A 21,438-nucleotide genomic window follows, 5' to 3' on the forward strand; every position below is an offset into this window, starting at 1 on the left:
ATTTTTGCAGCTTACGTACTTATTAACATTTTTGAGACTCAAAGCATGTAGCACGGAAAAATGGAATTATTAGCCTCATCATTGATGGGATGCTACATTCTAATCTTTCTTGAAATGGTCAGTCTGGTTGAATGCCCGGAATTGTAACTCCAAAACTGATCTCTACAAATAATTAAAAAATGAAACATGTTTTTAAAGAAATCTAAATGAAAAACCAGACCCAACTGCTTTCAAAATGGTTCTATTGCATAGGCATCATATATGTAAGAGACTGCAGATGAGGACTTCCATGGAAGAAAATCAAGCAGGGACAAACATTCCATTGCAAGAAGTTATTTCATGTCTCATGCTCAAAATAGCAGCCAGACCAGGTCTCACATGTAGGGTCTGTAGAAAAGTAATGAGATTTTCTCCTGGCAAAAGAATACTAAAAAGTTCGAAAACTGGGTTATTCTCCCCCTCCAATTATTGTAAATGTTAGTACATCTATAAATCCTCTGTTACAGTGGCTGGTAAGTTCTCCTCCTTGGCTTTGAATATATTTAAATCACTAACTTTAATGACATGTTGAGTCAGGATAATTTTGTTCTGATGGTGGCATTTCACATGCAGTTATTTTTTGTGTAGTATTTTGTATGTATAGCACAAAATATTTCTATTATTTACGAATAATAAGCTGAAACTGTGTCATTTGTGACTTTCAGAAGAAGGACCCAAAAGCAATAATAAGACTGTCGGAACTAAATGTAGCATTCTCACCAGAAAAAATAGAACATGCCAATTCTCTTCAGTTAACCTATCTTAAAGAAGGAACTACTAGACATATTTATGTGTACCATGACAGCTCACAAGTAATAGTTGATTGGTACATGGCAATACGATGTGCCAAACTGCACAGGCTGCAAGTTGCATATCCTGCAGCTAGTGAATCAGAGGTAAGCTGTGCATTAGCTAAGTAAGAAAGTAAGTCAGCATCATCACTGTTCCACATGGACATTGGTATCAACATATGAGCATATTTTTAGCTTCTCCAAGTTCTTAAAAGTAATCCGTGTGGCTTCAGCACTTGAAAAAATTAAGTGTATTATAAATAATTTAAGGACTAAAGGAATAATACAGCAGGTGCTGAGCACATTCATTATAATATGTTTTGTTTTATTCATGACTATCATTGTAAAAGCATTGATGAAATATTTTTCTTGTAAGTATTCTGAGTGCTAACTAAGACTTGGACACATGTTATAGGTAATGTTTTTGTGTAGCATACTCTATAAAAGCATATCCTGTGTTGTGAGATCAAGGGACACATCTGTTCTGTCGTTTTAATGAACTGATTGTTCGTATGAGTTTTAGAGAACACGTGTGTTCTTAGAATTTTGGTTTTTGAAGCGTGATTGCAAATTCCTTTGACATTTTTTGAAAGGCGATGTTGTTTCCACCAAGACTATATTTGTATAGAAGAGTATGTCTCTAACTCGTGGTTGGTCAGTTTGATTATTTAGTAATTTTCAAGTAAACAGGTCCATGAATACATATAATATAAATTCCTAACAACAACCAGGGAGTACATTATTGCAAGATATCACAGAATCAGTAAACATGTAAGTAGAAGTCCTGCAAAACAGCACAGCACATGTTCTCACTCATTCTGATGAACAGTTAAATGATGAAAGGAAACTATTTATAAAACATGTTACGTGCAGGAAGTGGACATTTCTATTTTTTGTAGATGAAGTGCCAAAAAGAGCCAGAATATTGACTGATCCACTGTGGATTATTGTAAGCAAGTAATACACGAATGGGGAAGTTCCTTCTTGTGCAGTATGTTTACAGTATATAAGTGAATGCTAAGACATTGAGGACAAGTACAAAATTTTAACTACTGAGTTAAGATAATTATCACCATTGGTCTCAGAGAATTAAGGGTCTACTTATCAGTAAGCATTTTTGTTGGCCTTGGCATGGGAAATTTATCCACAGCAGATGAATGAAATGCAAATGAACAGATGGTGGAAATTCTGTGAACAACAATAGATGACTATTCTCTGTACGACATACAAGACTGCAAACCAGTGAAAGAAATACAGGATGCACTTGAAAGATTCCCATACACATTTTGATTTGTGGGAGGGAGTACCTGTGTTAAAGGAATAAATGAATGTAGAAAAGAAAACAGGTGAATCAGTGTAGCTTATCTTGTGAGACGCAACACACTGCTGTTCAAGTTCCGGGGTCCTGGTGTAGAATTATCAGGTAAGAAGGCAACTCTGCATGCCTTACCTACTGAATACGAAATTTTTACAAGAAGTATGTGATGTGATGAGATGGATTTCTCTTAAGAAATTCAAAAACCTTTTGCCAGTTTACTAACACGAAATTAAAAATGAAGTGAGAGAAGTAAAATATTCTAATTACATGACAGTGAATGTGTTGCTGACAGCAGAATACAATTGTTATGACGTGACTAAACTACAATCATCTGGTTATAACTGTGGGTTCTTTGAGTGCTTCGGGAGATGGTTGATTGGAACAATCACGCACTTGCGTGTGTGTGTGTGTGTGTGTGTGTGTGTGTGTGTGTGTGTGTGTGTGTGTGTGTGTGTGTGCGCATAGACTTTATCTGTTTGTGCTGTTTTTATTTGTAAAGTTCCTTTAATGCATTAAATAGTGTGCCCTTGCAGAGTGTAGTGTATTCATTTAAGACATGTTTTCCTTCTGCGATTGCCTTCTGTATGTGGAAGTTTTCCTCAAAGGTCAGTTTGCTGTATAGGCTGTGACTGGGTTTTAGTATTCTTAAGTCTGTTTCTATTGTGGTTGGGTGGTGGTTGTTGGCTATAAGATGGTCCGCAAATGTGCTATGAGAACTGTTGCTTTTTAAAGCTCTGAGATGTTCCGAATATCTTGTTTTGAAGTTTCTGCATGTTTGCCCTATGTATACTGACTGGCCAGTGTTGCATGTGAGTTCATATACTCCTGGTCTGTTCCATTTTTCATTGGGTGTTTCTTGTGTTCTGATCTTTTTCTGTGTTGTGTTCTCCATCCTGTATCCTATTTGGAATCCCTGTTTCTTTAGTATGTTGCCTATTCTGTGAACAATCTTGTTATTGTAGGTGAGTATGTGCCATTTCGTTTGTGTGTGTGTTCTTGCTCTATTGTGTCTTGTGTGTGGTCATTGTTTGTGTTTTGTGTTGTTCTGTGCTGGGTGAGGATTTGTGTGTGTGTGGTGTGTTCATTTTTGTACTGTTTGCATATTTTTTTATTTAACTTGTCTACCATATGAGTAGTATAACCATTTTCTACTGCTATTTGTTTTATTGTGTTTAGTTCTTGTGTGTAGTTCTGTTTGTTCATGGGTGTTCTGTTTAATCTGTGGAGCATGAATCTGAAGTTTGCATGCTTACGTGTCAATGGGTGGTTTGATAGGTTGTGAATGGTGGTGCTTGTGGTTGTCAGTTTCTTGAATATTGTGAAGTTGTGTGTGGTGTTTGTTTTTTGTATGGTGAGATCTAGAAAGTGTAGTGTGTTTGTTAGTTTCTGTTTCTAATGTGAAATTAATTTTTGGGTGTAAGTTGTTTATTTCATTGTGTAGTTGTTCTATGTGTGTATGTGGTTCATGAATCAGGCATATTATGTCATTGACATAACGGTAACAGTATATAACTTTGTAGTTCTTTGGTTTTATTATGTGTCTGAAGATCATGTTCTCCAGGTTGTTCATGAATATGTTAGCTAGGAGGCCACTGATTGGTGATCCCATTGGCAGTCCTTCGTGTTGAGAATAAAATTCTTTGCTGAATACAAAATAATTTTGTGATGTTATGGTTTGAGTATGTTTGTTATTTCATTGATTTGTGTGTCTGGTATGTTTCCTTGTTGTTTTAATCTTTGTGTGATGATGTTCATTGTTTCATTTATTGGAATGCAAGTGTACATTGATGTGACGTCGAATGATATGAGGGTTGCTGTGTCTGGTATGTGTATGTTCTTGATTCTGTCTATTAACTCCTTTGAGTTTTCAAGATTCCTGTTGTTATCAGATGTGTACAGTTTTTTCAGTAGAGTGTGTGTGTTTGTTGGGCTAGGTGGTAGGATTGAGCATTTCGGAAGTTAATTATGGGATATCATCCTTGTGAACCTTTATTAGGGCATTTAGGGTGGATGCTTTTGGATTTTTCTAGCCTTTTGAGAATGTATTATTCATGTTTTTCAGTGTCTGTTGAATGGTTTTCTGGTATCTTGCTGTTGGGTCACTGATCAGTTTTTTGATGTTGTTGTCTTTGAGAAAATCTAGTGTTTTCTCTATGTATTCCTTTTCATCCATAATTAAAGTAATGTTGCCTTTGTCTGCTCTTGTTACTATGGCATTGTTCTGTTTTAATTTATGCTTAAGTTTGCTGGCTGTGATTTCCTATGATGTTTTATAATTAGAAATAATTGTGGATTTGTGTGTTCTGATTATCTGTGTTATTTCTGCAGCTACAAATTCTCTTGTCAAGTTTGCATTAAAATTAGGTGTGTTCAGTCTTTCTTGTTCCTGTGTAATGTGTTCTGATTCCTTTATGAGCTTTTCTATTGTTTTGTGTGATATGTTTGTGTTAATGTTGTGTTTTGGCCCTTTTTCTAGTATGCTCTTTTTCTTGTTGGGTAAGATTTATGTCAGTTAGGTTAATGATTCTTTCATGGAACTTATATTGTTGGTTGAGATTGTTTTTAGTAGGTGTGTTTGTGCTGTTGATTATTCTGTTGAGTTTTCTGTTTTGTTTTTCTTGCATTACTTTCTGAATATATGCTTTTTCTCTCTCTGTTATTTCCTCAAAGTGAGCTGGTATTGTATATTTGTTGGCCGAATCTAAATGTGTTTGGTAAATTTCACTGTTGAGCACGGCTTTTTAGCATATAATTCCCTAATTTCTTGCTTTAGCCACAAAATCTCCACTTTCTTTGGTGCAGATGACATGCTATTCACAGAGTTTTTGATATAATCTGGAATTACATTATTAGCTAGGCAATTTTTATTAAACTGTATATTGATAGTCGTCTTCTGAAGCTTCATTAAGGTGTTCCTGTATTTGTTGTAGAGCTTGCTACCAAACCTTAAAATACTCTGTGATGTATGCTTCAATTGTTAAATTGTTAAATTTTGTCCAGGCGTAATAGAGTACAAGGAACATTATTTTAATTTGAACAACCTGGAAATCCAACCAAATGGAAAACAAAACAGTTATTACTTTTCTGTTCAGCAGCTGTACACAGTAGATGTAATCACTGTAAACTTTTGATCTTATAACAGAAGTAAATGTTGTAATCTTGCTATAATTAGGTGTCACCTAACTTTGAAGATGGGACATTAAAATGCTTGTATAGAATAGTCAGAGCCACATTAATAGTTAACAATAATCTAAATTAATGTGTATTATTTCAAGCTGGTAGATCATCTAACCAAGGACTTTGCAAGAGAAGGTTGGCTGTGGAAAACTGGTCCAAAAAGTTCAGATTCATACAAAAAACGTTGGTTTACTTTGGACAACAGAAAACTTATGTATCATGAAGACCCTATGGTATGTATAGCTTATTGTATGTTACATGTAAATCAGGTTTATTATATGTAATACTTGAGACAATTTTTCTGTGATTGTCATGTTTCTATTATTGTACGAAAAACAAGGAAACGTGTACAGTAGAAGCTAGAACACAGTAAACAGTCATTGATTTAGAAACTTTTGCACTATTAGTTTGCTTACCTACAGTTTGCATACTTTAAACTTACATTAAAAGTTATATTCTATTGTGATTAACTTAATTAACAGATACTGCTCCTAAGGAATTGCAGACTTCTTCATGTAAGCAGAAATAATTAACTTTTTACATTACATACACTGGAAGCTCTAACCTGTAGGCCTAATCTCTGCAGCTTGTAAATAATGAAAATTCATATAGTGTAAAGTGTGGTAAGTGATTTTCTTCTATTGTTAATCATGTAATGAGTGTGGCAATGCATAACGAGTGTGGATGTTGCTGAGGACAGCCAGCCGGAAGTGTAGATTGTGGGCTGTATTTTCACTGGGATGACTTTAGTGGAGAAATGGTGAATATAATGAAGCTCTCCCATGGAACTGCCAGGTTTTGGAAGGAGGATGAGACAGACACTGAACAGGAGGCCAAGATTTGTGCCCTTCAGGCTGAATTAGAACACACAAAATTTGAACTCAGTAGGTTGAAGATCATGGGAACTGGGTAAAGGTAACTAGCAGTGAATGAAAGGGAATTTGAGCTTACAGTATTGAATAATTTTGACTTGCTACCTAAGGTATAAGGGGAAGAGCCTCATCCAACTATAGGTCACAGTTGGATGCAGCAGAATTTTAGCAATTGGTGTAGATCAGTACCAAAAGAAAGTAGGATGAAAAGTGTCTTTCTGCTAGGTAGTAGCCATGGGAGGGGCATTCGCTAGATGGTACAGGACAAATCAGGAACAGGGTAGCAGGTCACAAGTATTGTCAAGCAGAGTGCTAGCCATAGCTAGATGACAGAAGACATAGGTAATTTTTCAAAGCTTGTGGTGAAGAGGATCGGGTTATTGTAGTTGGTGGAGTGGGGAGCAGCCTGACTGATGACAGGAATTACAGCATTAGGGGTGACCTAAATGAAATAAAAATAGTAGCTACACATACGAATGTGAGTTTTGTGGAGGTCCTAAAGCACCATGACCAGCCCTGGGTTAACCCTGAGTTGAATGGGCTGCTGCTGACTGAAAGGAAATATCATATGGATGCAGTGTCTGTTTCTACATTTGAGAGATGGGGATAGACTAGACATGGCCTACACCCAAGTAGGAGGAGGAGGAGGAGGAGGAGGAGGAGGAGGTTGTCTGAGCTTGTTGCAGAAAATGTACAGTGTGTCACCCTTACACAAAGCGATTACTGATGTCAGAGAGGTATCATTTTTTTACACTAAAATCAACATTCAGGCACCTTGCTTTGAAAGAAGTTAAAATAACATAAGGATCACACAAAACACACAAGGCTGCACAGAAAAGCAAGGGTAGCTTATTTCATATGAATATTAGAGGACTGAGTAATAAGTTAGAAGAGCTTCTTGTCTGTTTGGATAATTTAGAGATCTCTGAAAAGATAGACGTCTTGTGACTGAGCACCACATAACCATGTGGGTAGAGAAGGTAAATATAAAAGCTTACACTCACTATCTGACTCGTGTACAGCTATTATGGGAAAAGGAGGAATTGTTACATATATTAAGGCAGAACACAAATTCAAATGAAAATTATTTTACTCTAGAGTGGGTCTTCCTCGGGAAATTTTGAACTGTTTGTGAGGAATCTTGATTCCTTACTACGCTGTCTATCGGACAACACATTTTCTAAAGGATTATGATAGGATAAATGATCTGGATACCTTATTTGGATCCTACAATTTGATCTCAGTAATTGACTTTCCAACACTGGTGGATAAAGACAGTAGGACGTTAATAGATAATGTTTTCTTACATTAATGTCAAAGTAAGGAAATAACTGTATACCCAGTAACAAGAGCTCTCTCTGATCAAGATGTAAACTTAGTTAGGATAAATGAGATAGTGCCTTATAGATACCCCTCACTGGCAGTCAGAATAATTAGTGACTCCATAACAAATACACTCCTGGAAATGGAAAAAAGAACACATTGACACTGGTGTGTCAGACCCACCATACTTGCTCCGGACACTGCGGGAGGGCTGTACAAGCAATGATCACACGCACGGCACAGCGGACACACCAGGAACCGCGGTGTTGGCCGTCGAATGGCGCTAGCTGCGCAGCATTTGTGCACCGCCGCCGTCAGTGTCAGCCAGTTTGCCATGGCATACGGAGCTCCATCGCAGTCTTTAACACTGGTAGCATGCCGCGACAGCGTGGACGTGAACCATATGTGCAGTTGACGGACTTTGAGCGAGGGCGTATAGTGGGCATGCGGGAGGCCGGGTGGACGTACCGCCGAATTGCTCAACACGTGGGGCGTGAGGTCTCCACAGTACATCGATGTTGTCGCCAGTGGTCGGCGGAAGGTGCACGTGCCCGTCGACCTGGGACCGGACTGCAGCGACGCACGGATGCACGCCAAGACCGTAGGATCCTACGTAGTGCCGTAGGGGACCACACCGCCACTTCCCAGAAAATTAGGGACACTGTTGCTCCTGGGATATCGGCGAGGACCATTCGCAACCGTCTCCATGAAGCTGGGCTACGGTCCTGCACACCGTTAGGCCGTCTTCCGCTCACGCCCCAACATCGTGCAGCCCGCCTCCAGTGGTGTCGCGACAGGCGTGAATGGAGGGACAAATGGAGACGTGTCGTCTTCAGCGATGAGAGTAGATTCTGCCTTGGTGCCAATGATGGTCGTATGCGTGTTTGGCGCCGTGCAGGTGAGCGCCACAATCAGGACTGCATATGACCGAGGCACACAGGGCCAACACCCGGCGTCATGATGTGGGGAGCAATCTCCTACACTGGCCGTACACCACTGGTGATCGTCGAGGGGACACTGAATAGTGCACGGTACATCCAAACCGTCATCGAACCCATCGTTCTACCATTCCTAGACCGGCAAGGGAACTTGCTGTTCCAACAGGACAATGCACGTCCACATGTATCCCGTGCCACCCAACGTGCTCTAGAAGGTGTAAGTCAACTACCCTGGCCAGCAAGATCTCCGGATCTGTCCCCCATTGAGCATGTTTGGGACTGGATGAAGCGTCGTCTCACGCGGTCTGCACGTCCAGCACGAACGCTGGTCCAACTGAGGCGCCAGGTGGAAATGGCATGGCAAGCCGTTCCACAGGACTACATCCAGCATCTCTACGATCGTCTCCATGGGAGAATAGCAGCCTGCATTGCTGCGAAAGGTGGATATACACTGTACTAGTGCCGACATTGTGCATGCTCTGTTGCCTATGTCTATGTGCCTGTGGTTCTGTCAGTGTGATCATGTGATGTATCTGACCCCAGCAATGTGTCAATAAAGTTTCCCCTTCCTGGGACAATGAATTCACGGTGTTCTTATTTCAATTTCCAGGAGTGTATTTTTGAGAATAGTATACAAGAGATGAACTGGGATGAAATTTATAATGAACCAAATACTGACATAATTTTTAATCTATTCAGTGATAAATTCATACCATTCTTTGAAAATAACTTTCCAAGTAAGCTGATCAGAAAAATCATAGAGAGTCTTGTAAAAAACCATAGATCATTAGAGGGATTAAACTACCCTGTGGAGGGAAAAGGGAATAGTATCTGTTGGCAATAACAAGTAAAGATCCTGCAGTAGTTGTACACTACAGAAACTACTCAAATTTACAAAGAAAACTTATGAAAAGATCAAGGAACATGTAAACTACATCAGAAGTCAGTAATTTTGACGCCAGAATTTATAGAATGTAGTGAAATGAGAGGTAGGACAACCAGCCAAAGGACAGAATAACGTCACTACTGACTGAAGTAGAACTGCTATAAAAGTAGAGCCAGAGGTAGCTAATGCACTTAATAATCATTTCTTATATGTAATAGATAATGTAGTGACAAAAAGTTCAAGAGAAAAATCACAGCAGTATGTTGGAAAAAAAAAAAAAAAAAAAAAAAAAAAAAAAAAAAAAAAAAAAAAACACCTCATAAAATTCTGTTATATGAACATATCACCAACCTCTGCCTCTGAAACTAAGAAATAATATATTCCCTCAAAAATATAAGCTCATATGGATTGTTCCCAACAAGTACTAAAGATTTGTTGTCATTTATTAAGCTGTCTTATCTGAAATACGAGCATTTCTCTAGATAAATTGAAATACGCCATTGTAAAATACTTCTATAAGAAAGGTGATAGAAGATATCTCAATAATTACCAAACTGTTTCCTACACATTCATCATTTCATAATAGTCTCTGTAGCTCAGTTATGATAATTTTTGAATAACTTATATTTTAGTAACAATGAAACTGTTCTTTTTTATTCCCCGTAGTCATCACAATAAAGTGAAACATCATTTGAATGTTAAAAAACTTTTTATTACCCCAGGCACACATGAAAAAAGAAAAATTAATGCTTTCAGGCATGTCACAGTAATTACTCGTTTTGTTTAGCCAGAACTGAGGTGAAGTAGGAAATGTTTGTTCTTTTTGTGCTGCATATTGAGCATTCTTAAAGCGGTTCATAAAATGTGCAGATGCAAACCCATAATGCACAAATGACTGAAATTTAAGAATACAATTCTCCTGGTGAACCTCAGGTGACAAGGAGCTATCGGAAATTATATTGTCCAGCAATATGTATAAAAATACATTCCACAGTCAAAAAAATTCTTTATCGAGACTCAAATTGGCTGTTTGAGGTGGAAACTGCATTACATCAACAGCCTTTTTGTAACCCTCCTGAAAGACAGAGAGATTGTTACGTCCAGGTCAAGAGTCCAACAAAAGCAATTAATTAATTTCTGAAACTGGTTGGAAACTGTTACGAATGGAATGTTAAAAATTATTCTTTCTTATTTTCCCAGCTTTAGATTGGTCGATTAAAGGATTTTTGCCACCAAAACACACTCACTTCCCCCCCCCCCCTCTCTCTCTCTCTCCCTCTCTCTCCCCCCCCCCTCCCCCCCTCCAAATGATGTACCATGAGGTCCCTGAAGAAAGATATAAAGTTGGAGAAACAGCAATACACTCATACTTATTACTGTCATTGTTGTATATGAATGTGTCGTTCCATCAGCCACAACAGACTCTGCCTTTTTTCATGTCAAAGTGACAGTGTGGTTTGCTTGCAGTTCTTTCAGTGTTAGACATAGCAGATGTGGGGATAACAGCAAGCTTTGTCTTCACATCAACCATGACTTAATGGCATCTCCTTTACACTTCTATTTGAAATAAACTTCATTGTTGTGTGACTTCCTATGATTTCTTGAATCTGCGTAACCAGATTGAAGAACATTTTAAATCAGTAGTGTTCATCTGAGCTGTGATTCATAATACCCAACCTCATAGATATCTGCCAGTAATGGTCCATTATCTCTCATGAGTAATTCTACATGGTTCCTACCACAAGAAAACTCCTCTGAAGAATGTTGTTCATATTATTTATTCAAATCTGGGGGTTTGTGTTGGCTATTAATGGCAGATAATGGGACTTTGTGGCCACTCTGTGCAGCAGATAGATAGTTTTTCTTTAACAATTTTGACAGTAAGATTTTATTAACCAAACCTGGCGTTGCACACTGCTTTAACATTAAGCATTAAACACAATAATATTAATTCAGTTTAATCTCCATTGTTAAAATGTACAATACCTCAAAAGCAAATGATATTTATTATGGATATTAAATGAGTTGCAGATTCGAGTGTACAGTAACTGTGAACAGGTGCTTCAGAGAAACTATCAATGAAATTGAAATTATCTCCACAAATTCCAGTTTTGCTGAGTCATGGTATTTGTTTACCCATGGCTGTCAATCAAGGATATGCGCCCATCATGCACAGTGTGCCAGAGCACGGTGGCGGTGTAGCTTTCTCCAGCTGCCTGAGGAGCTACAAATTTGGCAATTTTCAACATTTTTTTTAATGCTTGCAGTGCATCCTACTTGTTAGTCACTAAAATTTTGACAGGGTATTTCTTTAAGTGTATTCATCCTCTATAAAACACTTCAGGGCATATTAGAAAATTTATTAAAAAGTCAGTGAACATGCACATATCTCAGAAATCAGTAATTCCAACAACAGACTTAAGGCTATATGGAATGTAGTGAAAAGAGAGACATGGCAAGCAGCCACATAACAGGATAACATCACTAATGAACTGATTGGAAAGGCTATATGATGAGTCATGGGTAGCAAATATATTCAATAATCATTTCTTGAATGTGGTAGAAAGTATAGAGACAAACAATTGAAGAAAAAATTACAGCAGTATGTTGAAAAAGCAAACCTCCTAACATACTGTGTATGAATGTGTCAACCATTTTCATTCTGAAACTAAGAAAATTATATATTTTCTCAAAAATAAAAGCTTGTCTGGTTTTGATGGTGTTTCTAATAGAGTATTAAAGATTTGTTCCCATATAATAAGCCTGGTCGTATCTGAAACATGCATTGCATCCCTAACTGAAGGCATTTTTGCAGAGAGATTGAAACATGTTGTCAACTACATATTTAAGAAAGGTAACAGGGGAGATTTCAGTAACTACTGACTTATTTCACTGCTGACATCATTTTCCACAATTCTGGAGAACATGATGTATTCTGGAATATTATCTCATCTGAGCAACAATAATATCCTCAGCAAATCACAATCTGGTATTCAGAAGAGTTGATCTACTTAGAATTCCTTTTGCATGCTCCCTCACCAAATTTTACAAGCATTAAATAACAAAATGGTGCCAGTTGGTATTCTGTGACCTATCTAAGGCATTTGATTGTGCAAACCACAATATCCTAAATAAACTGAGGTATTATGGAATTGATGGAATAGCCAACCAGTGGATAGTGTTATATCAGATTTAAACAACACAGAAAGTTGTAATTGGGAAAGATTCCTCTCACTGGGGTGAAATCACATACGGAGATATCCAAGGCTCAACTGTTGGTCCAATACTGTTCCTCATTTATGTACAATGATCTTCCATCCAATATATGGCAAGCAGAATTAATTATTTTTGTGGGTGTCACTAGCATTTTAATCAATGCAAGCATACATACAGCAACACAAGAAATGGTAAACAGTGTTTAAAAAGTGTCGTTGACTGGTTTTCTGCAAATGGTCTCACTCTTAGTTTTAAGAAGACATAACGTATTCACTTCTACCACAGCTAGAGGTAATACACTAGTGATAAGTGTATCACACAGTAGGGAAACAATAAATAGGGTGGAAACTTTTAAAAAAATTAGGTGTCTAAAATGATGAGAATTTCACCTGGAAAAAGCGCATTTTAGAACTCCTAAGACTACTTAAATCAGCCACATTTGTGTTTTGAACCATTGCAAATCTTGAGGAGACAAAAACCTGTAAGTTGATACATTTTGCATATTTTCATTCAATAATTTCATATGGAATAATGTTCTGAGGTAACTCATCATTATGAAAGAAAGTATTCATTGCTCAAAAACGTGCTGTAAGAATAATATGTGGTGCTTACCCACCATCATCTTCTAGATATCTAGTTAAGGAATTGGACATTCTGACTACTGCTTCAAAGTATATTTTTTCCCTCATGATGTTTATTGTAAGTAATCCACTGCAGTTCAAAAGGAAGAAATTTTCCTGGCGTATTTCTTCTTCTAATAATTTTCAGGTGCACTGCCAGATGCCATCGACATTCTGTCATGATATTTCAGCCCAGAGATGTCAGACCAACTATAGGTGAGTAGACAACTGCTGAAGAGCCCAGGTGCATTAGTGATATTTATGCCGAATCCTGCACATGCAAAATGTGCTGGCATCTTTTGGCACATGCGTCAGGTGATGACGTGTGGGACAACTGAATTGTGTGTGCTGCCCTTAGTGGTGGAAATGAGAGATGATATAATTGAGTACTGAACAACCCCCATTGATTCCATTGTGACTGGATAATTTTGATTATGGAATTCCAATTTTTATCTAGTTGAAAGCTGTTGTCACGATTTATAAGATTGTAAGCAAAATGTATTTCCACAGATTCTTTGATTACTGAATCGCAAAAACTGGAAAGTAGAGCTAAAATTTTTGCTCTGTTATATTCCATTGAGCATCCCATGAAAATATAATGTTCTACTACTGCTCATTTTAACAGTTGTGAAAGACAGACATATCTTTCGTATTCTGTGCAATGCTCCTGGACAGCTCGTGTTATCTGGCATATATTTGCAGCACCATTTTCAAGGGAATTTTGTAAATACCCACTTTTCTCAGTTGTAGGTTGTCTGTAATGGATCCAAACAGGACCAAGCTCTTTGTTGGTGGATGGAAGAAAATCTTGATTTTATTTTTCCTAAGCAATTTGTCTATTTTAGAAGACACATTCTCAGAATTTGGAAGGATACTCTATGATTAGATCATCTCTAATTTCCACCATTGAGGGCAGCACACGCAACTCAGCTGTCCCACACAAACTCAGCTGTCCGACACATGTCATGAGCGCAGCTGGCTCTTCAGTAGTTGTCTACTCACCTAAAGATTGCTGGATGTCTCTGGGCCGAAATATCGTGGCAGAAGGTCGACAGGATCTGGCTGCACACCCGAAAATTATTAGAAGAAAAAATGATGTACATAATTACATCACCAGACGGTAAAATGACATTTACAACTCCACATTAAGTTTGTCTTTGCCAAAAAAAAAAAAAAAAAAGAAGAAGAAGTGTGTAATACTGTAACTAAAATTTTTGATTACTTAGTGATATAAAAGTCTGACAGACAGCAAAGTAAAGTTTGAAAACACACTGAAAAAGTTTCTTCTTGACAACTCTTTCTGTTATGCAGCAGAATTCCTATTATTGTAAAGTGTAAAATGCAAATGGTGTGAATTATTAACTCACATCTGTAAAAAAGAAGAAAGAAAGAAAGTTATAAGTGTTTAGCATGTTGCCGTACACTTGTACACAGAAGAGCCAAAACATTATGATCACCTGCTTAATAACTTGTTTGTCTGTCTTTGGAACGAAATACATCACTGATTCTGTGTTCATGGATCCAACAGTTCATTTATAGGTTTGTGAAGGTATGTGGTATTAGAAGTCATATAATTCACTTAAATAGCAGACCACTGACTTTCAAACGTGGTGATAGCGCCCGATAGTGACAAAGATGGGTTCCATACGAGTTAAGTCAGATGAATTTGGTCACCAAGACATCTTTATGAGTTCACTGTAATGCTCCTCAAATCACTGTAGCATGATTGTGGCTCTGAGATACTGACATTGATGCTGCTGGAAGATGACATCGCTTCAGGGAAGGTATCAAGGATGAAGCTATGAAGGTGGTTCGCTGCCGTCAGCCGCTCCAATGAGCCTACGTGCATGGCGTATTGCAAGTTCTGAGCCACCATTTGCCTTGATGATGGAATTTGTGGAGACTACCATCCAACTACTGTAGCAAAAATGTGATTCACCTGAAGAGCCGACATGTTTCCATTGATCACTGGTCAAATCCTGATGGTCCCATGCCCACAGCAATTTTAATTGACGATGTCATTGGGTCAACATATGAACACTTAAGGGTGATCTGTTTTGAAACTCCATGTTCAACAATGTACAATGAACAGTGTGGTCCGAAACAATTGTGCGTCCACCAGCATTGTGCTCTTTCGGCAGAGATGCCACAGATCACCATCTATCCTACTTTACAGAGTAGACAAGCCTCAGAACCCCACATACAGTGAAAAGTCATGGATGTCCAACCATTTAGCACCTGGTGGTAGTTTCACTGCCCTTCTACCTCCTTCCATAGAGGCTCATGAAAATAGCTGGTAGACATTCAACCAGCTTTGCCATTTGTGAGATACTTGTTCACAGGCTTTTTGTAATAATAATCTGTTCTTTGACGAAGTCACCTATATCAGTGGATTTCCCCATTTGCAGCCCATATCTTTGCTAGGGTGATTCCCATCCATCTCTGCTGAATTTACATACTTTTCGTAGTGTGTCATATGCCTGCAGCATCACCAGTCAGCATCCTGCCTCTCAGTGGGCAGTGGTCATAACATTTTGGCTGGTCAGTGTATTTACAAATTAATTTGTGATTTGACTGTAAAATGACTCGTCGCACAGTGTTATGATTTAGCATGCAGAGTGATCTTTTGAACATGAAACTAACCAACATAGGTATCACTATTCTTTTCCTGGACTCCTATTCAGGAGGATAGCAGTTGAAATACTGATACAGTTTTCTGATTTCGCTAAATTGCCTAGAGTAATTGCTAGGATGGTTCCTTTGAAAGGTATGGCCATTTCTTTCTGTGCCCTTTTCCAATCTGAACTTGTGCTCTATTCCTAAGACCTCATTGTTGAAGAGATGAAGAGATCTTAAATGCTAATCTTCCTTCTTTCTTCCTAGGTTTGATGCCCCATTGGTGCATTGTGCCAGACTCTTTTCCTCTGTAACCAATGGTCTCTTTGCCTTTAAGTGTGCCCACATTCCTCTGAGCTGAAATACTCTTGGTTAATAATGAGTCCCAGTGGGCTGAATGTGTATTCTTATTAGTCTCTCGTTAATTCATGCTGTCTCTCGTAGTTGCCATCAGCCAGATACCTAGTCTGGTGTGACAAATATGTCCATTGCATCTGTTTTTAATTATGTAACATGTCTGAACAGTGTATGGGCCCAGAGGATGGAAGACACATTTACTGTTTCATGAAAAGTCTACTGACTTGAATGACATGCAACAAACATAAGTCTGGAAAATCAGTCTAGCAGAGAACTCCGATATATTCTGGCTGCTCACAATATTTTGTGTGTGCTGGTCAAACGCACAGTGGAACTGCTTTTGAGAATCCTTATTTGAACATAGGATAGATAGAGATGTAATCTCTGCTGACTAGCTTTCAGAATCAGACATAGCTTGTGTTCTATGGACAAGTGTCATAATACATTGTTGTGTTGAGATGGGTGACAATAGTTATGAGCTCATAAATACAGTTAACTATTTGCTACTTTGTCATACACACTCTAACCCAAAGGATGATAAACTTTTCCTTGAAACATGACCTCCATACAAGGAAGTTCTCCAGTTGTTTCCCACTTCCATAATAAAATAAATGCTAAGATGGAGACTGGATGATTTATAAATAAATGAAGTGTTACAATCTCAGTGCAAGCGTGTCTGGACATTGTATGGTGTCCCACACAGACACGGAATCTTTCACACTCTGGGTTTTCATAGCCTGAGGTTGTCTTTTATGAATGTCCGTCAGAGGATGGAAGACACACGACAAAGAAATTACCTGCATATCTCCAGTTTTGTCAGACTGACACATTTCTTACACAACTCACTACTTGGTTCTCTGACATCAGTGTTAGTTTGTACTATTATCTTTTCCTAGTGCTGTTTAAATATTATTTTTGTGTATAATTTTTCAGGCCAACTTTCAGCCTATCACTAACAAGTTTAAAAGTAAACAGTACAGTGTCATAATCAAAATAAAAGTGAATGATTCATTGACATGTATTCCTTCTGTAATATTCCAGTCTAGGGATCTGTAAACTTTAAGACTGCCAAGAAAAGTTTTATTGATATGGAATCTCCTTGTCTGACTTGTCATAAAATTCTGATGAAGTTTAGTGGAAGCTGTAGTGCTGACATGTATGTTCTTCAGTGTGCTAATATAGGCTGGGTCATTGTCTTGTTTCCCTAGTGCTGTTGCTACAGAAACTGAATCAGTAATTTTCTCAAAATCTATGAATCCAAGGCATTTTGCTGGGGCTATGCTCCAGACTGAACGCTGAAAGGCATAATCAGTCTTAAATGATGATGATGATGATGATGATGATGATCTATGAATCCTAGAAAAAGTGATGATTTAAATTCATTGCTTTCTCACGACTTGTAGATTATTATCCATCAAGCTATATCCATCTCTAAACTTAATTTATTGTGTTTGGTTAAAATCCAAAGTCTTTTGTGTATGGTTGGTGATAATATTAGTGAGTAACTGTAGGAGACTGTCATCTCTGGCTTGCTTCTTGTGAAGTAGAATAATTAAATCAGTGTTGCTGTTGTGGGTAATTTCTTTAATTAACTTTGAAAATTCATTTTGTATGATTTACTTTTTCTCTATTTATAAGCATTTCTATTGAAAAACTATCGTCTCTTGATGACTTGCGTTTCTAATTACTTTGTCACAATATCAATAATTAACCATCTTTGTTTCTGATATGTCTCACACGTTAGAAAATATTTTTTTGACATATTGTAATTCTTGAACAATTTCTTTTACTTGGTTGCTTTTACCACTAGCTTCCAAGCTCTTGCTCTTTTTCTAATAAGAATACACATTCTTGCACGTACACAGCCACACACACGCCCAAATGTACATACTCATGGTAGCAGTGGTTGCATGTGTGAATGTGTATACTCGTATCAAAACAAGAGCAAGGGCGCAAATATTATAGTTAACTGTTTCCTATTATGTGTTTGCACACCACGTACCTGTCCTCTATAGGTAAATGGTTGCCTTTCCCTTTTTTTCGTATTTTTTCATCCAGGAATTTCCATTAGGCCTATTATTTTACCTATTGTTTAATGTTGTTTCTCATGAAAAACTTTTGTTATGTAAGGTTGGTGCATAAGCTCATAGTGTTTTTCCATAAGTTTAATAAACACCACAGGTACACATAACGGAGACTTAAGTCACCGATAATATATTATCAGACCTCCATGTAATGAATTTCATGGGACCATGAAAATTAAGTTGTTGTGACTCAGAGCAAGGAGCTATGTTTTCATGGCTGAGAAGTACTTTTCTGATGGAAAAATAACATTAAAAGACAAATAATGAAACACATTGTGTTCACTTCATGTACAGTAAATTTCACGTATTTTCCTTTGTTTATTTTTTGCTTAAAGATTCTCTAGTGAATATTGTCTTTATCTCCTCTAATGAAATCAGTTGCTGCACTGAAACACTGGGGATTGAAGATGCTACTTGCTGAATGGTTTCCAACTGACCTATTAGCTCCATCAGAGGAGGGGATTCGCACTTATCACATGACTGTCATCATCAGTTTCTTCAACAGGCAAATTACCCTTTAACTCCTCGATAATAGATTCGTCGATATATGCTTCAAACACCAATGCCTCGTCATCCACTGACAAGTATTCAACTACTGAAGCATTTTTGGTTTAACCAGTAACAGCTGAACAAATCTCCAGATCACTTTGAATATCATCTTGCATCATTTTATCCACCACAACATTCTCACCAACATCTTCAGTTTCAGAAATTCCTGCATTTTTCCAGCAGTTTACGATCACATTCAGCTGTACACTGTTCCAGGAAGTAGCAATCATGTCACAAGCCTGCTTCACATTGAAACTGTAGGGATTGCTCATCTTTCTATGTTTGTGATCACGTTTTAAACTAAACGTGAATGGTATTTTGTCTTCAAGTTCTTAACTATCTCCATATCTAGTGGCTGAAGATTCTTAGTGCAGTTCGGGGGGAACATAGTTCAACATTCTTCAGTGCGGATTTGCCAAGTAATTAACTGCAATAAAAGAAATCACATTTACAATACAACTGTAGCAAAACATTACAGCCGAATCTGTAGTTTACTGAAATTACTTATAAATTAAAGGAAGGTAAAATAAAATGTATGTACCCTCTTACCTGGTAAGTTTCTTACATTTTGAAGCACCATGGGTTTCCTGATCATCCAGTCACCAGTGGTGTCAATTTGTGTGTCCCTGATGTATTGCTGCAGAGAACAGCAGTTAGCTGCACTTTAGGCTGCTTCCTTCCTTTACACTTTTCTCCTCTAAAGGCCATAGTCTTCTCTGGCACCAGTTGATAAAACAATTCCGGCTCATCTGTGATGTACAAGTTTTCAGGACTGTATTTTTCTAACAGTTTACTCACGGTGTTTTTTCTCCAAAATTCTGCATCACCTAAAGGTACTGATTTTTCACTTTAAAAATGATCCCACATACATCCTTAAATCTTTGCAACCATTCGTTACTTGCCTTCAGATTAGAATCGCCAAGCAACTTAGTGAAATCTAAGGCTTTTTGACGTATCAACGGACCATTAATTGGTACATTCTGCACACACACATCTCATTAAACCACCACAGTGTTGCACTGTCCACATCATCAGCAGCAGCATTCTTTTACTTGAAGGGTTAAATTTGCCAGCTACAAAACTTCCTTCAATTTCTTTTTGTTTTTAAGGAATGTAGCTGATGTTGATTGTGTAAGTCCATATTTCCTCGCCATGTCTACTTGTTTCATTCTGCTATCAATGTCTTTGAAAGTTTGTGAGTTCCAGCCATTGCCCAAATCTTAGCGAAATCCAAAACGTTCAACTACAAACATTTACAGCTTGCAAAAACCACAGAGATAAACTGCGTATGAGCCCAACGAAACACTTCTGTCTGTTACTGAAGCCCAACAATGGACAAAACAAACACTCGTTCAAACAAAGGAGCTCTTTGACATTTGCCGCTCAGCACAGCTTGCCCATGTTAGAATAAATACAGTACTGTAGTATGCAGCAAAGCTTCTGGATATAAAGCGCTGGAAGTCTAGTAGCTAAATAAACAATACCTACCGCTATAGTGAGCTTCTTAGAAGTAGGAAATAGTAAATTCCTTGAAAATTTGTCTTCATTGTAACACGGTATTACTAAATTTCCTTCATCAATGTAATGAGGGGTAATTAACATAGTACATAAGGAAATCAGTTGGGACCATATAAAGTTATCACTGTACCCAGCTTTATAGTTGCATTGGTAACTTTTATACAGAGGTTTGACTGTATTCTCCTTCACTGCATACTACAGTCTGCCAGCACTGGAATAACTTTTTGATTCCACAACCAAAGGTAATTTTTCTATTCTACAGCCATAAAAGTCATGTGGTTTTGAGGTGAAGAATTCGTCAAGCCATGTTCAGAGTGCTTTTTCACTCAGAAAGGAAGTTCCTTGAATAGAGAGTGGAAAAGCTGAAAATGTGAGGGCACAAATCAGGTGATGGGTGCAGGAGGATTTCCCATCCCAACACCTGTGTAGTATTTCTTGTCAGTCTAGCAGAATGCGAGCCGGTGTTATCATTCAAACAGTCTTCTTGGTCACTATTCTTGGATTTTGTCTGCAAGACATCTCAGTTTTTGACAATAAATGTCAGTAGTGATGGTTACAGCTCGAAGAAACAATTTTTAGTACCTCACATCTTCACCAGATGCATAAAATTACCTTTTGTGGATGTGTGCAGGTCTGTGTATGGAGAGTTGCTGCTTTATTTGGGCTCAGTCATTCCTTTCTTTTCTATATGTTAGCAGAAAGACATCTCTCATCACCAGTAATGACACAGGATAGAAATGGTCGGAGCTGTTCATAAGCTAATTGATGATGAGCAAGCAGAGATGCACATAAGGTCATCCACTGATTTTTATGATATTGGCTTAGAGCCTGGGTACCCATACACTCAATTTTTGAACCTTTCACATTGTATGCAAATGTCACATGATGAGGTGGGATGATCACAGTTAATCACATTTGCAAGTTCTCAAGTACAATAGCACGGGTCATTGTGGATTAATGTGTTTGAACAGTCTTCATCAAACCCCAAAGGTCTTCTTGAATGTTCACTAATGTCAAAACGATCCTCATTAAAATGAGAAAACTATTTTCTTGCTGTGCTCTAGCCAGTTGCGTTGTCTCCATACATAGCACAAATGTTCCTGGCTGCATCCACGGCTGTCACCTCTCTGTTGA

The 21,438-nt window shown here is 37.9% G+C and overlaps 1 protein-coding gene across 1 annotated transcript in view; it reads left to right on the forward strand.

Moving 5' to 3' along the window:
* Positions 1 to 21,438, forward strand: part of LOC126175655 (arf-GAP with dual PH domain-containing protein 1-like) — a 138,507-nt gene that overhangs the window by 45,321 nt on the left and 71,748 nt on the right. The window contains exons 4-5 of the mRNA XM_049922556.1: positions 705 to 935; positions 5,424 to 5,558. Of these exons, the coding sequence (XP_049778513.1) occupies positions 705 to 935; positions 5,424 to 5,558 (366 nt within the window). The remainder of the gene's footprint in view (positions 1 to 704; positions 936 to 5,423; positions 5,559 to 21,438) is intronic.

The sequence above is a fragment of the Schistocerca cancellata genome, chromosome 3 (assembly GCF_023864275.1).
Source record: "Schistocerca cancellata isolate TAMUIC-IGC-003103 chromosome 3, iqSchCanc2.1, whole genome shotgun sequence".
In the NCBI taxonomy this organism is placed as follows: Eukaryota; Metazoa; Arthropoda; class Insecta; order Orthoptera; family Acrididae; genus Schistocerca; species Schistocerca cancellata.